This window comes from Dromiciops gliroides, chromosome 4 (assembly GCF_019393635.1).
Source record: "Dromiciops gliroides isolate mDroGli1 chromosome 4, mDroGli1.pri, whole genome shotgun sequence".
NCBI classification, from domain to species: Eukaryota; Metazoa; Chordata; class Mammalia; order Microbiotheria; family Microbiotheriidae; genus Dromiciops; species Dromiciops gliroides.
In genome coordinates this window covers 416570334-416583925 of record NC_057864.1, presented here as the reverse complement: position 1 = coordinate 416583925, position 13592 = coordinate 416570334, and the positions used below count along the sequence as shown (strand labels likewise).

Below are 13592 nucleotides of genomic sequence, written 5' to 3'. Positions count from 1 at the left end.
TGTTGCATGGTCTGTACTAGGCTCCAGGTCTGGCCACAGCCCAACTGAGACAGACCTTTCCTGCCAATCTCCTAAATAGTTCTGGGCTTCACCCCAACCTTTTGTTGGTTCTGCCACTTCAGAATTTGATTTGAGGTGTTATTTTAAAGTTGTGTGTAAGGACGTTTGTGAAAGCTCAGATGAATCCCTGCTTTTACTCTGTCATCTTCGCTCTACCTCTCTCCCCTTTCTATGTCCTTTGTAACCATAGGTACAATAGCCATGCTGGGCATGATGAGCACTTAATAAGTGTTTGCAGATTGATTGATGATCAAAGTTTTATTTTAGTTTTGCTTGTCCCTTAAGACACATGAAGATGGAAAAACTCAAGAAATTCACTATTTCAAAACACTTCTATCATATACACCCTCTAAATCTGACATTGCCATCTTCAATCACTTGATCCACACCTTGGCCTCCAACCTGAGGGGCTGGGTATGCATGACTTAAGTGACATACACACAGGAACAGCAGTGTGACCAGGTCGATGGAGGGCTGGCTTTGGAGCCCATGAGACTTGTATTCAAGTTTCACCTCTGACATACACATTGGCACATCACCTAAGGTCAGACAGTTAACCTCAGTGCCCCAGTCACTCACATACCAGCTCCCCCAGGCTGCCAGACAAGTTGTAGATGAGTGGCTGATCTATATCTGGAGGGTGTCTCAACACCAGGAGTTCCCTCCATTTTTGAAATATCAAAGGCCAGACCAAAATACACCCACAGCCACCCAGTGATATGCACACAGTTAGATTAAATTACACTTTCCAAAACATGGGAAAAGCAATTGTTTTTACCAAGAATATTTAAGAAACATTCTGGGGACTGAGAAGCTTAGTGGAAGGGAACAGCTGTTAAGGCAGTGAACATAAGTAGAATTACCAAAACATGAGTTCAAACCTAATGGCTTTATAATCCTGCTAAGATGCACAAGTGCAAATCAGTAAAATTTAAAGAGGTAATGTTACTGGTTATAAATGCTCCTTCTATCAATACACGATCTAAATTCTGAAACTATTATATCTTTATAGCTTTTATAGAATAATAAGAAAAAGTTGTACCTGGCAGTGTTAGTAAGGCTCAATAACTTTGTGTCTTTTCGTATCTGCTTCACGAGAGGCTGATTCAAGTTTCTCTTCCATTTTTCTCAACTTTTCTGCAGAGATTTCTTTTTGTTTTTTGAAGTTCTTGTCCAGTTTTGATACCTTATGAACAGTTTTCAGTTAGTGTTTTAAACTCTTAAGTTACAGTTAAGGCTTCCTATACTAGTCTTGAGAAGAAAAATATTATGAAAACACTTAACTATACTAACTCAAATGGACTTCCCCCAAATCAAACCCTGGATACAAGAAAAATACAAATCTCCTAAAGATAAAAGGACATGAATTTCTCTTAATATGCTTAATTAATAAGGTCTCCATCTTTGGCTCTATTCTGTTCAATATTTTAAACTGGGAGGGCTTATCAAATGGGAGGGCATGTTTATCAAATTTGTGAATGACATGAACCTGGGATAAGTAAAATGGATAACATGAAAGAATTAATTCCTAAATATATCTTTTTTTGTTTGTTTTGTTGTTATTGTTGTTGTTGTTGTTGTTTTGTGGAGCAATGAGGGTTAAGTGACTTGCACAGGGTCACACAGCTAGTAAGTGTCAAAGTGTCTGAGGCTGGATTTGATCTCAGGTCCTACTGAATTCCAGGGCCAGTGCTTTATTCCACTGCGCCACCTAGCTGCCCCCCCCCCAATATATCTTGACAGACTAAAATGCCAAGCTAAACCTACAAGGTGAAATTTAATATGTATTACAATTAAGCCTATTAAAGTCTGATACTTAGGTTTAAAACAATCAACGGCATAGGAACCTAATGGGGGGAAGTAAAGGCTAGAAACAATTAATGTGTAAAGGACCTAAGGGGTTCAATGTTAATCAGCATTATGATATGGGAGCCAAATAACCTTACTGCTCCTTCACTATATTCAGAGAAGTCTAGTATTCAAAATAAATGTGATTATCCCACTATACACTTTATGACCATAATACTGATGGCTTGTTCTGGGTACCAGCTTTTAGGAGAACACTGACAAACTGGAATGAAAACTGGAGAAAGGGAACGAAAGTATGCCAGAAAAAGGGATCATTTGAAGGAACGACTGAGTTTATCCTAAAGACGAGCAGGCTTCTTAAGGGAGTGGGAGAGGATAGACAAGAGAAAATTCTTCAGTTATCTGAAAGGTTATGACATGGAAGAGAGAGAGTCAACTTTTTTTCTACTTGACCCTGGAGAACAGAACTAGGAGTGATTAGCAGAAAGTTATGGGGCATGAATTTCAGCTTAGTCTAAGGAAAGCCTTCCTAACAATTATGTTTTCCCAAAAATAGAGTGGCCTGCCCTCAAGGTGAGGGGTGAAATTAATTCATTTTTTGAATTTGGCAGTAAATGGGAGGAGAGAAAAGAGGAAAGCTTGAGGTAGATGATTTTAGAGTATGATATTATATCCTTCAGTCAACATAGTCAGGCAGTAAAATAACTTTATTAAGCACCTACTCTGCCATACATTGTGCTAGGAAGTCTGGGGATAAAAAAAAAGAGGGAACACAAACAAACAACTAGTTTCTACATTCAATGAGCTCAGAGTCTAGTGGAGGGAGACAACACATAAAATGAAGCTTTGAGGGGGGCAGCTAGGTGGCGCAGTGGATAGAGCACCAGCCCTGGAGTCAGGCCGACCTGAGTTCAAATCCGGCCTCAGACACTTAACACTTACTAGCTGTGTGACCCTGGGGAAGTCACTTAACCCCAATTGCCTCACCAAAAAAAAAAAAATGCTGAGGGGTGAGAGAAGAGGAAGTGAGAGTACTGAATATTGACAGGGAAAGAAATACAGGATATTATCTTGAAAGCCTGGCAGAATCTAGAGAAGGTTTTTTTAAGGATGGGGAGATTTAGGCATATTTGAAGGCAGTCAGGAAGAAACCAGTAGATCAGGAGAAGTTTTGGGTGAGGGAATCAATTAGGGAGGAATAGGACTGCCTCGCAATAACAAGTTATTAGCTGCTAAAAAGCTGGGGAGAACACAATAAGATCAGAAAATGTGGATGGTGGGAGTAATCTAGGGCTGAGATTTGGGAAAGACGAGTAGTGTTAGACCAAGGAGGCAGAGATCATTTGAGAACAGGAGGCAGTGTAGAGCTGAAATGAAGAACTACTGGGTTGAAAGTGGAGAGGGAAGAAATAAAGTTCTAAGAGCTAGAAGGATTAGACATCTTCAGTGAGGAAAGAATAGTGTGGAGGCAAGAAAAGACATAGGATATAGTGGAATGAGAGGAGTTTAGGGTCAGAGGGGAATGTAAGAGCTTGTTGTTTGTTTGTTGTTTGCAGGGCAAATGGGGGTTAAGTGACTTGCCCAGGGTCAACACAGCTAGTAAGTGTCAAGTGTCTGTAGGCCAGATTTGAACTCAGGTACTCCTGAATCCAGGGCCAGTGCTTTATCCACCTGGCGCCACCTAGCTGCCCCCTTGTTTGTTTGTTTATTTGTTTTTAGTGAGACAATTGGAGTTAAGTGACTTGCCCAGGGTCACACAACTAGTAAGTGTTAAGTGTCTGAGACCGGATTTGAACTCAGGTACTCCTGACTCCAGGGCCAGTGCTCTATCCACAAGAGTTTTTAATTAGGAAAGTGAAAGACTTTTGAGTAATAGTGACATGAAGAGTGTGAGCATCCTTGCTGGTGGCTGAGGCAAAGTGAAGGAGTAGGTCACAGGACTGAAGGAGGCTGAGGAGCAAAGTAGCTTTTAAATGGATTTTACCATCTACAAAGCGCTGACTTCATTTTAAACTCTGAATCTGCTGGAATAAGCCTAATTGAGGTTTGGTACACAATACCTTTCTCCTGATACCCCAGCTGCTAGTGCTTTCCATTGCCATTCTAATAAAATATTCTTGAATATATATTATATATCCTTATTTATGTACATGTTGTCTCCCCGTTATAATGTAAGCTTCTTGAAGGAGGGGAATATTTTGTCTTTGTGTCCTTAGCACTTAGTAGAGCATAGTAGGTATCTAATTCATGTTTTCTGAATGGTTGGTTCCTTAAACAAAAGCCCATCTCTTTAAATTCAATATTCCTCCAGTGATCCTACATAATTACAAATCATGGCACATAATATTGCAAAAATGAGTGCAAGTGGGGGCAGCTAGGTGGCGCAGTGGATAGAGCACCGGCCCTGGAGTCAGGAGTACCTGGGTTCAAGTCTGGCCTCAGACACTTGACACTTACTAGCTGTGTGACCCTGGGCAAGTCACTTAACCCCAACTGCCTCACTTAAAAAAAAAATGAGTGCAAGTATATAATCAAAGAAATATACGACTAGAAAAGGTGAGCTGGTTATGGAGTAAGAGGAAGATTAACAAATGGACAGGCCATTTAAACACATAGATCTGGGGTGGCTAGGTGGCACAGTGGATAGAGCACCGGCCCTGGAGTCAGGAGTACCTGAGTTCAAATCCGACCTCAGACACTTAACACTTACTAGCTGTGTGACCCTGGGCAAGTCACTTAACCCCAATTGCCTCACTAAAAACAAAAATAAAAACACACATAGATCCATGCAGTCAAGAGAGCTACAAAGACTCCAGCATCCTCAGTCGATCTCCAGTGCAGAATTTACCAAAGGAAAAAATAATAACAGCTGACATTAATGTAGTGTGTTCGAGGTTTCCAAAGTGCCGTCTAAACATGAACTCATTTGAGACTTAAAATAACCCTGTGACATAGATACTTATTGATTGTCCTCTTTTTAAAAATGAGAAAATTGAGGCTCAGAGAAGTTAGGTGCTTTCTCCATAGTAATACAGCTACTAAGTGGACATAAGGCACATAAGATGAGAAGGTATGGGCTGCAATCTGGGTCTTTGGATGGAATACCCATATCCACAAGAACCACTAGAGTATTTAAGATACAAAACAAAATGGCTCATTTTTAACAATTCTGTTTCCTACATGAACGATACCTGTTTCTCAAGCTTAGCTTGAGAGTCTTCTAATTCCCCATTCCGTACAGTCTCATTTTGTAACATCTGCTGTTGTTGTTGCAAAGTCTGCTGCAAGATAACATTTTGTCGGGCAGTCTCCTGCAGATTGTGAGTTTTTAATTTTAGCTCTTTCTGCAAACAATACACCTAGAAACAAAAAATAATGATTATGATAACATAGTATTTCATAAGAAAGGCGATACAATTTCGGAGTTGGGTCTACTCACCTTATATAAAATATAAGGTAATACCTGAAAAAAATGCCTTCAATAACAAAAAGTCCTCACTCTCCCACTAGAATTTCCAGCTGTTCCTGTCTCAGTGGGTCTGCTCCTTCTACTACCTCTACAGGAAGCAGGGGATAATAATAAATGTGAAAAGAATGACATGAGGTGAAGCAATGCACCATCATCATCATTCTTCAAACATTTAGACAGAACAGCTACATAAGAATAGAATAAGAAAACACTGGGAGAAGCTAGATGGTGCAGTGGATAAAGCACTGGCCCTGAATTCAGGAGGACTTGAGTTCAAAACTGACCTCAGACACCAGACAGGTACTAGCTGTGTGACCTTGGGCAAGTCACTTAACCCTCACTGCCCCACAAAACAAAAACCAGAAAACATACTCATTAGTAGCTTATGTGCACTGCCAAAATTCCTACTTGAAAAAATTCATTTAAAAGAAACTTTCCCTTGCTTAAAAGGAAAATAGTATTGAGAGTACTATTTATTTATATGGTCAAGAAGGGAACTATATCCTTTAGAAAATAAAGTGAGAAAAAGCCCAAACTGAGTGCTATGCCTGACTAATGATTAACCCTGGAGAGGAGTTGAAAAAATATACATCTTTCCATTCTAAGTAGAGGGGAAGACTCCAGGACTTGTATTGCATTGCATAGACTTGGTTGATGTTGGTTGGTGTTACCACACTATTTTTCCCCCTTTTAAAATTTTTGTTACAAAGTATGGTTTACTTGGTAGGGAATGGGGGAAGACAAAGATTCAGAAATAAAAATGGAACAGAAATTAAAGATATATGCATAATTTTAAAAAAAGATATGAGAGAGAACTATAATCATGGGCTTTTTCATAAATGTCTAGTCTCCATTCTTGGGCTGTACCAATATAATAAAAACAATGGTGCTACCTAAATTAATTTACTGATTTGGTTCTATCTGAACCAAATTATCAAGGGAATACTTTACAGAGCCAGGAAAAATAACAGTCAGACTTGGGCTTTTGGAATATCAATCTGACAGCTGAGTGGAGGATGTGCTGGGGGTGAGGAGAGATTTGAGGCAGGGAGACCAACCATCATGCTACTGCAATAGTCCAGCTATGAGGTGATAAGGTCCCCATAACCAGGCAGGTAGGAGTGTCTGAGGAGAGAAGGGGACATATCTAAGAGGTGTTACAAAGGTAGATTTTCAAGAGGACGTGGAAGCTGATTGGATGAGAGGGGATAGATAGTGAGAAATTGGGGGTAACTCATAACTTCTAAGCCTGAGTGAAGGGGAGGAAGGTGGTCACTTTAAACCTGATATTCCATTGCAATGAAATTTGTTGGAATATATAATTATAATAATTTCCAAGGGAATGTTTCTGGCTGTAAACCAGGGCTTGATTTATTATTTTGTTGACTGTCTAAACTTAAGAAATTGTTAATAATCCAGGTTAAACTTTAAAGAACAAATGCTAGTTTCACAGTTTATTTCTAGCAAACATGGAGCTAAAAAGGCTTTCTATATCCTATATACTTCTTGTTTTTTACTTTTAATCCCTAGAAGGAAAGAGAAAACAGCACTCCCTCTTAATTCACAACCAGACATACTGGTATTTTGTCCTTATTTTTCCCTCTTCCAGTCTTCTACATTAGTTGCTATACATGATTTTGGAAACTGCTTTGCTAAAACCCTACTAGCCACCCAGAATCATTTCATAAATGTGATGCTGTACCTCACCCATGACGATAAATTACCTCTTCAGACTTCTTCTTTATTTGTTTTTCAAACTTGTCCTTGTTTCCTTCCAGTTGGCTCAAATGTGCAGCGAGTTCTTCTTTGCACATCTCCAGGGCTGACTCTAACTGTCTGACCTAGTCACAGGTAACAAAAACATCAAATAAGTCATGCCTAGAGAGATAAGATCAATAAAAGGAAGTGACCACCCCCCACCCAACAAGTGTTCAGTCAATGCTTGTCCATGCTTGACGCTATCAGCCCAGACTATAAAAGATAAAAGAAATACAGTAAATGAAATCTTGGCTACTGGAAATTTACCTTCTGCAACAACCTCAGGAATGCTGCAGGAGATTTAAAAAGACATAAAAGAATAGGAAAGAAAAGAGCCAGCAGAGACCAGAGGAGGAGGAGTAACAACGATTTAAGACAGCAGCTGACTCACAGCAGGGACTAAAAAAATCAGCCATGAAAAATGAAGGAATCCTGCACTACAAGATGTGAGGAGAGGGGGTCATTAAAAGAGCCACTGGGGACAAGTAGGTGGTGCAGTGGATAAAGCACCGGCACTGGATTCAGGAGGACGAGTTCAAATCCAGTCTCAAACACTTGATGCTTACTAGCTGTGTGACTCTAGGCAAGTCACTTAACCCGCTTTGCCCCCCATCCCGGGGTGGGGGGGGGGGGGTGTGAAGAGCCACTGGGACCTCAACAGCTTCTTGAGCATCTATCTCTGTGTTATGCGAAAGGCATATTAGTCACAGAACAGTTCTGCACAGGAGGTGGGGTGTGACAACCATGGTACTTCAGAAGTCTAGAAAAGCTCAGTGTCCCAAGCTAAAAACAAATCAAAAGCACACCAGCTTTTGTTTTTATCTTTGTAATCCCAGAGCCTAGACAAACGGGTATTCAATAATACTTCAATAATTCAATAATAATTCAATAATTGAACTGATTTCTTTAAAATATTTCTAAATTATTTTGTTTTTATACCACTATCTGATTGAATTCTATTGGGATTTAATCATACAGCTTGCTTTATGAGGTAGCATTTGGTAGTATTTTCAAAATATTCCTGTCTACCAATATTTACATTGATTCAATCTGTGGACCAAGTAGTTATTATGAAATATTACAGAAAAATTTCATTAAAAAGTTGACTCATCAAGCAAGAACTATACAGAATTTTCAAACTCATCAAAGTTGCAAATTTGTATAATTTGTACCTGGAATTCTGTTCAATCACTAACTCTCAAGAAGGGCTTAGAAAAAATTATGGTCTGGTGAAGAAGAATTTATATGTACTTTAAAATATGGTTTCCCCAAAACTTATACAAATTCTTAAACTTGTAAGAGATCCTCCTTCCATACCTATCTTTTAAAAAAAAAATAAACATTTGTATAGTTTTGAGTTGCAAATTTTGTCCCTCTTTCCCTTCCTGCCTTCACCCCTCCCTAAGGTAGTAAGCAATCAGATATAGGTTATACATGTACGATTATGTAAAACATTACCATATTAGTCATTTTGTACAAGAAAACTTGAATAAAAGAAAAAAATGAAAGAAAGTAAAAAACAGCATGCTTCAGTCAGTTCTATCAATATCAGTTCTTTCTTTGGAGGAGGAGAGTATGTTTCATCATTAGTCCTTTGGGATTATCTTGGATCATTGTATTGCTGAGAATAATTAAGTCATTCACAGTTCTTCATCAAACAATATTGCTGTCTCTGTGCACAATGCTCTTTTGGTTCTGCTCACTTCACTATACATTAGTTCATACAAGTCTTTCCAGGCCTTTCTGAAATTATCCTGCTTGTCATTTCTTATAGCACAATAATATTCCATCACCATCATATACCAGAGCTTGTTTAGCCATTCCCCAATTTATGGGCATTCCTTTGATTTCCAATTCTTAGCCACCACAAAAAGAGCTGCTAGAAATATTTTTGTACAAATAGGTCTTTTTCTCTTTTTGAGGATGTCTTTGGGATATAAACCTAGCAGTGGTATTGCTGGATCAAAGGATATGCACAGTTCTATAGCCCTTTGGGCATAGTTCCAAATTGCTCTCCAGAATGGCTGGATCTTTTCACAATTCTACCAACAGTGAATTAGCATCCCAGTTTTCCCACATCCCCTTCAACACCCACTATTTTCCTTTTTTGTTATATTTGCCACTCTAATAGGTATGAGGTGATACTTCAGAGTTGTTTTAATTTGCATTTCTCTGATCAGTAGTGATCACATCATTATAGTTTTGATTTCTTTGTCTGAAAACTGCCTGTTCATATCCTTTGATCATTTATCAATTGGTAAATGACTTGTATTTTTACAAATTTGACCCAGTTCTCTATATAATTGAGAAATGAGAAATGAGACCTTTATCAGAGATACTTGTTTCAAAAATTCTTTCCCAGTTTTCTGCTTCCCTTATAATCTTAGTTATATTAGTTTTGTTTGTATAAAAACATTTTAATTTTATATAATCAAAATTATTTATTTTACATTTTCTTTTGCTCTCTATATCTTCTTTGGTCCTAAGTTCTTCTTCTGCCCATAAATCTGACAGATAAACAATTCCATGCTCTGTTAATTTGCTCATGGCATCTATCATCCTTTATGTGTAAATAATGTACCCATTTTGATCTTATTTTATCATATGGTGTGAGATGTTGATGTATACCTAGTTTCTGCCATACTGTTTTCCAGTTTTCCCAACAGTTGTTGTCAAATAATGAATTTTTGTCCCAAAAGCTTGGATCTTTGGGTTTATCATATACTAGATACTATAGTCATTTACTATAGTGTAATTTGTACCTATTCTATTCCACTGATCCACCTCTCTATTTCTCAGCTAGTACCAGATTGTTTTGATAATTACTGCTGTATAATACAGCTTGAGATCTGGTACTGCTAAACCACCTTCTTTCTTATTTTTTTCATTAATTCCTGTGATATCCTTGAGCTTTTGTTTTTCCAGATGAATTGTTATTATTTTTTCTAGATCTATAAAATATTTTTGATAGTTCGATTGGTATAGCACTGAAAAAATAAATTAACTTAGGTAGGATTGTCATTTTTATTATGTTGGCTCGGTCTACCCGTGAGCAGTTAATTTTTTCCCAATTGTTTAGATCTGACTTTATTTCACATCTATGTTTTAAAAAAACAACGTTTTCCAGAAATGTTAACAGTTTTCAATCACTACCTTGATAGGCAATCCTCTGTTTGGCCTGGGTTCTGGATTTGCTTAGCCCTTTTTAGCTTTGTACCACCAACTACAGCTGAAGCACATCACAATAAAAAATATTCATAATGAGCCTGAGCCATTGTGAAAACTTTATGTACACAGTACATTCTGTTTAAGGAGGTAGGAAAGCATAAAATACAATTTAAGGAGATATATTTTAAATAATTTTTACATGATAAAAAACTAACATCCCAGAACTTACAGGGGTAACTCTCATGTATCCAAAAAGTGATCCAGGAAGAATCACCTTGTTGTCTTCTGCCCCTGAAGGGATCTTCTGGGAGACTGGCCAACCTTTTCCTCCAGTACAACTTCACCCAGGGCGGAACTGTCCTCTATACTATCATTCTTCCCTATTGCCCCCTTTCTGCCTTTTCAAATACATTTTTCCCAGAGACAGTCTCATCTAATTGTTGTTATTGTTCAGTCCCTCCTACTCTTTGTGACCCCATTTGGTGTTTCTTGGCAGATGCTGGAGTGGTTTGCCATTTCCTTCTCCAGCTCATTTTACAGATGAGGAAACTGAGGCAAACAGGGTTAAATGACTTGCCTAGGGTCACACAGGTAGGATATCTGAGGCCACATTTGAACTCAGGTCTTTCTGACTCTACTGGTACTCTATCCACTGAACCACCTAGCTGGCCCAAATGCAAATGCCTCCTATCTAGTTATTATCTCCAATTAATCATGCATATATCTTATCTGTATATAGTTGTTTGCATGTTCCCTCCCTCCATAGACTGTGAGCTCCTTGAGGGCAGGAATTGTCCTTTGATTTTGTATTGTCCGTGTTTAGCACAGTGCCTGGCATGTAGCAGACCCCTAGCAAATGCTTACTGATAGACGGCATGTTAGTGGACTGAAAATGGAACAATATGAAAAGATTGCTGGAATTTACCTCATCTAAATCTTACCTACAACAAAAAATTCAATTCAATCCACCAAATATTAATGACCATTCTCTACTCTGGTAGACCCCCTCTTGATTTTTGGCTAACATCAGGGTATCCTTCTCAACTCGCAATTTGCTATAACCCACAGAGAACCTGGAGATTCTGGGTTTTTAACATGATATCTCAAGCAACAGCCTCCTTTCCAATGTGCTTTCATGACTTCACTTCTGCAATATTCTTTTAGTTTGGAAGCAGGTGATATATACTTGTTTTGTGTGTAGAAATTAATTGGCATGATCCAAATAAAACACTATGTCAATGGCATAGCCACAAACAGAAAACAAAGGGCTCTCTGCCTGTGGCACAATGAAATGCACGCAAGAGTTAGAAGCAGAAGATGTGAGCTCAAATCATGACTCAAATCCTGTGTGACCTTAGGAGCTGAACTTCTCAGGATGTTTGCTCATCTCTAAAATGAAGGAATTAAGAGACCATGCTACAAGTTCTCAGTGCTACTCATTTTATACTTCATGATAATAAAAAAATAATAACACATATTTAAGCCTACAAACTATCTCAAATTGAATTCATAAGGGCTTAATTTTTCATATTTCTTCTTTATTTTTCTCTCCCCTTCTACCCTCAATAATGTTCTATTCGGGCATTAAATAAGAAAGAACTACTGTATTGCCAATATTTGTACTTACAACTTAATGTGTGCCTCTTAGGAGTCCCTGCTAGTTTAATATTATCTAGCTATTTTTTACTAATGGAAATCACTTCCCAAATAAGAACTTAATAAAAAGAGGGCATGCAACAGCAATATAGATGTTTTATCAGAATTATTATTTCATGTCTTCAATTTTTACATTAAATATATATGTATATATGTGTGTGTATACATACACATAGACACACACACGTGTGTGTCCATTTCAATCCTACATGTTTATTTGGGTGAAGAGGGAACATATTACACACAAATCAACAAATTTAGACAGTGTTTTTAGCAAAGGATAGATATAAACTTTAAGTCAGAAGATTGGTTTTCATAAATAATCACAAAAGGATTTAGAAAAATAGAGAATGACTGTTATGAAAAAATTAAAGTAATTTTAGATGCTTACTTGATACTTTTAAACCATGACAGAAAAATGAAAGGTAATCACATATTTAATCCCATTTTAATATAAACCTTTTTTTTAACCAGATCTATAATTTCACTAGTATAGAAAATGTCTAATGAGGAAATCTCTCTACCAATGCTGATCAACATTAGCTCTGCAACTTAAAGTCTTACTGAATTGCCTGGGAAAATAAAAGGTGAGACTTGCCTAAGGTTACAGAGCAAGTACATGTTAGAGGGGAGACTTGAACTCAAGTCTTCCTAATTATGCAACCAACATTCTATTCACTATGTTCATGCTATCTTTAAAAAATGTTAGTAACAAAATACTGACCAGAATAAACAGAGGTTATGAAATTGTAATTGAATGTAATTGAAATCTACGTCTAATATAAGATCTTCACTTTAGCTGGGAGTTTCAAATACCACCTTTGCTGCTTTGATTTCCTTCTCTATTCATTTCTGCTCTTAGCCTTTCAGTGGAGGTTCTAATGCACAGCGAAATAGGGAAAACACAAGAACACAGAGGCAAAGTGCCCAGAAGAGAAGCGTTAATGACTTATAAACTAAATGATTAACTACTGAATAATAAAGAGTTGCTCACATTACACAATGAGGAAATGGTACTTAAAGAGAATATGTTCAATAATAGGTAAGTCTGACTTTGTAGAACACAATTCTAATTTATTCCTTTTTGTACAAAGGAACTTTTCTAAAATTCATTTGTAAAAATAAAGTTCTGGACACTCCTCTACTAAAACAAGAGAAACAATTTTTATAATGACGGTGTACTAACTTTGATTGTTTCTTCAGATACTTGGCTCTGTAACAGTTTCAAAGATTCATCTTTCTTGGTATTCTGCTTCTCCATTTCCTATAAATGTAGAGTTACAACCAACAACAATATGTGAAGATGCATATAGACATTCTATATAACTAGGAAAACAATAAATAATTTTTGGCTAGGAAATTATAGCTATATAACAGGAAATGATAATGGAAAAACTATTTTACTCTTAAATAACAACTTATAAACATGATTTACCCCTCTTTTTTCCAGCAACAGTCTATCCAGTGATTCAAGATGATGTTGTTTATATACGATATCCTGTTGCAAAATGGACACAGTTTTCTCTTGTTCTTTAAATTGTTGGTCTTTCTTTTCTAGCTGAATTTGAAACTGGATAAAAAAAGATTAATTGATTTACACATGATCTTTTTTTCAGGACTTCAACATGTTTAATGCAATTACAAGCCAAGGAAATATGCCCTCCACTAGCAC

General features: G+C 37.4%; 1 protein-coding gene across 1 annotated transcript in view; it reads right to left on the bottom strand.

The window, feature by feature from the left end:
• The window catches only part of CCDC18 (coiled-coil domain containing 18), an 89678-nt gene that overhangs the window by 32294 nt on the left and 43792 nt on the right, over positions 1–13592 (bottom strand). Inside the window, 6 exon segments of the mRNA XM_044001670.1 lie at positions 1103–1119; positions 1121–1246; positions 5061–5228; positions 7063–7179; positions 13107–13184; positions 13356–13490. Coding sequence (XP_043857605.1) covers positions 1103–1119; positions 1121–1246; positions 5061–5228; positions 7063–7179; positions 13107–13184; positions 13356–13490 — 641 coding nt within the window.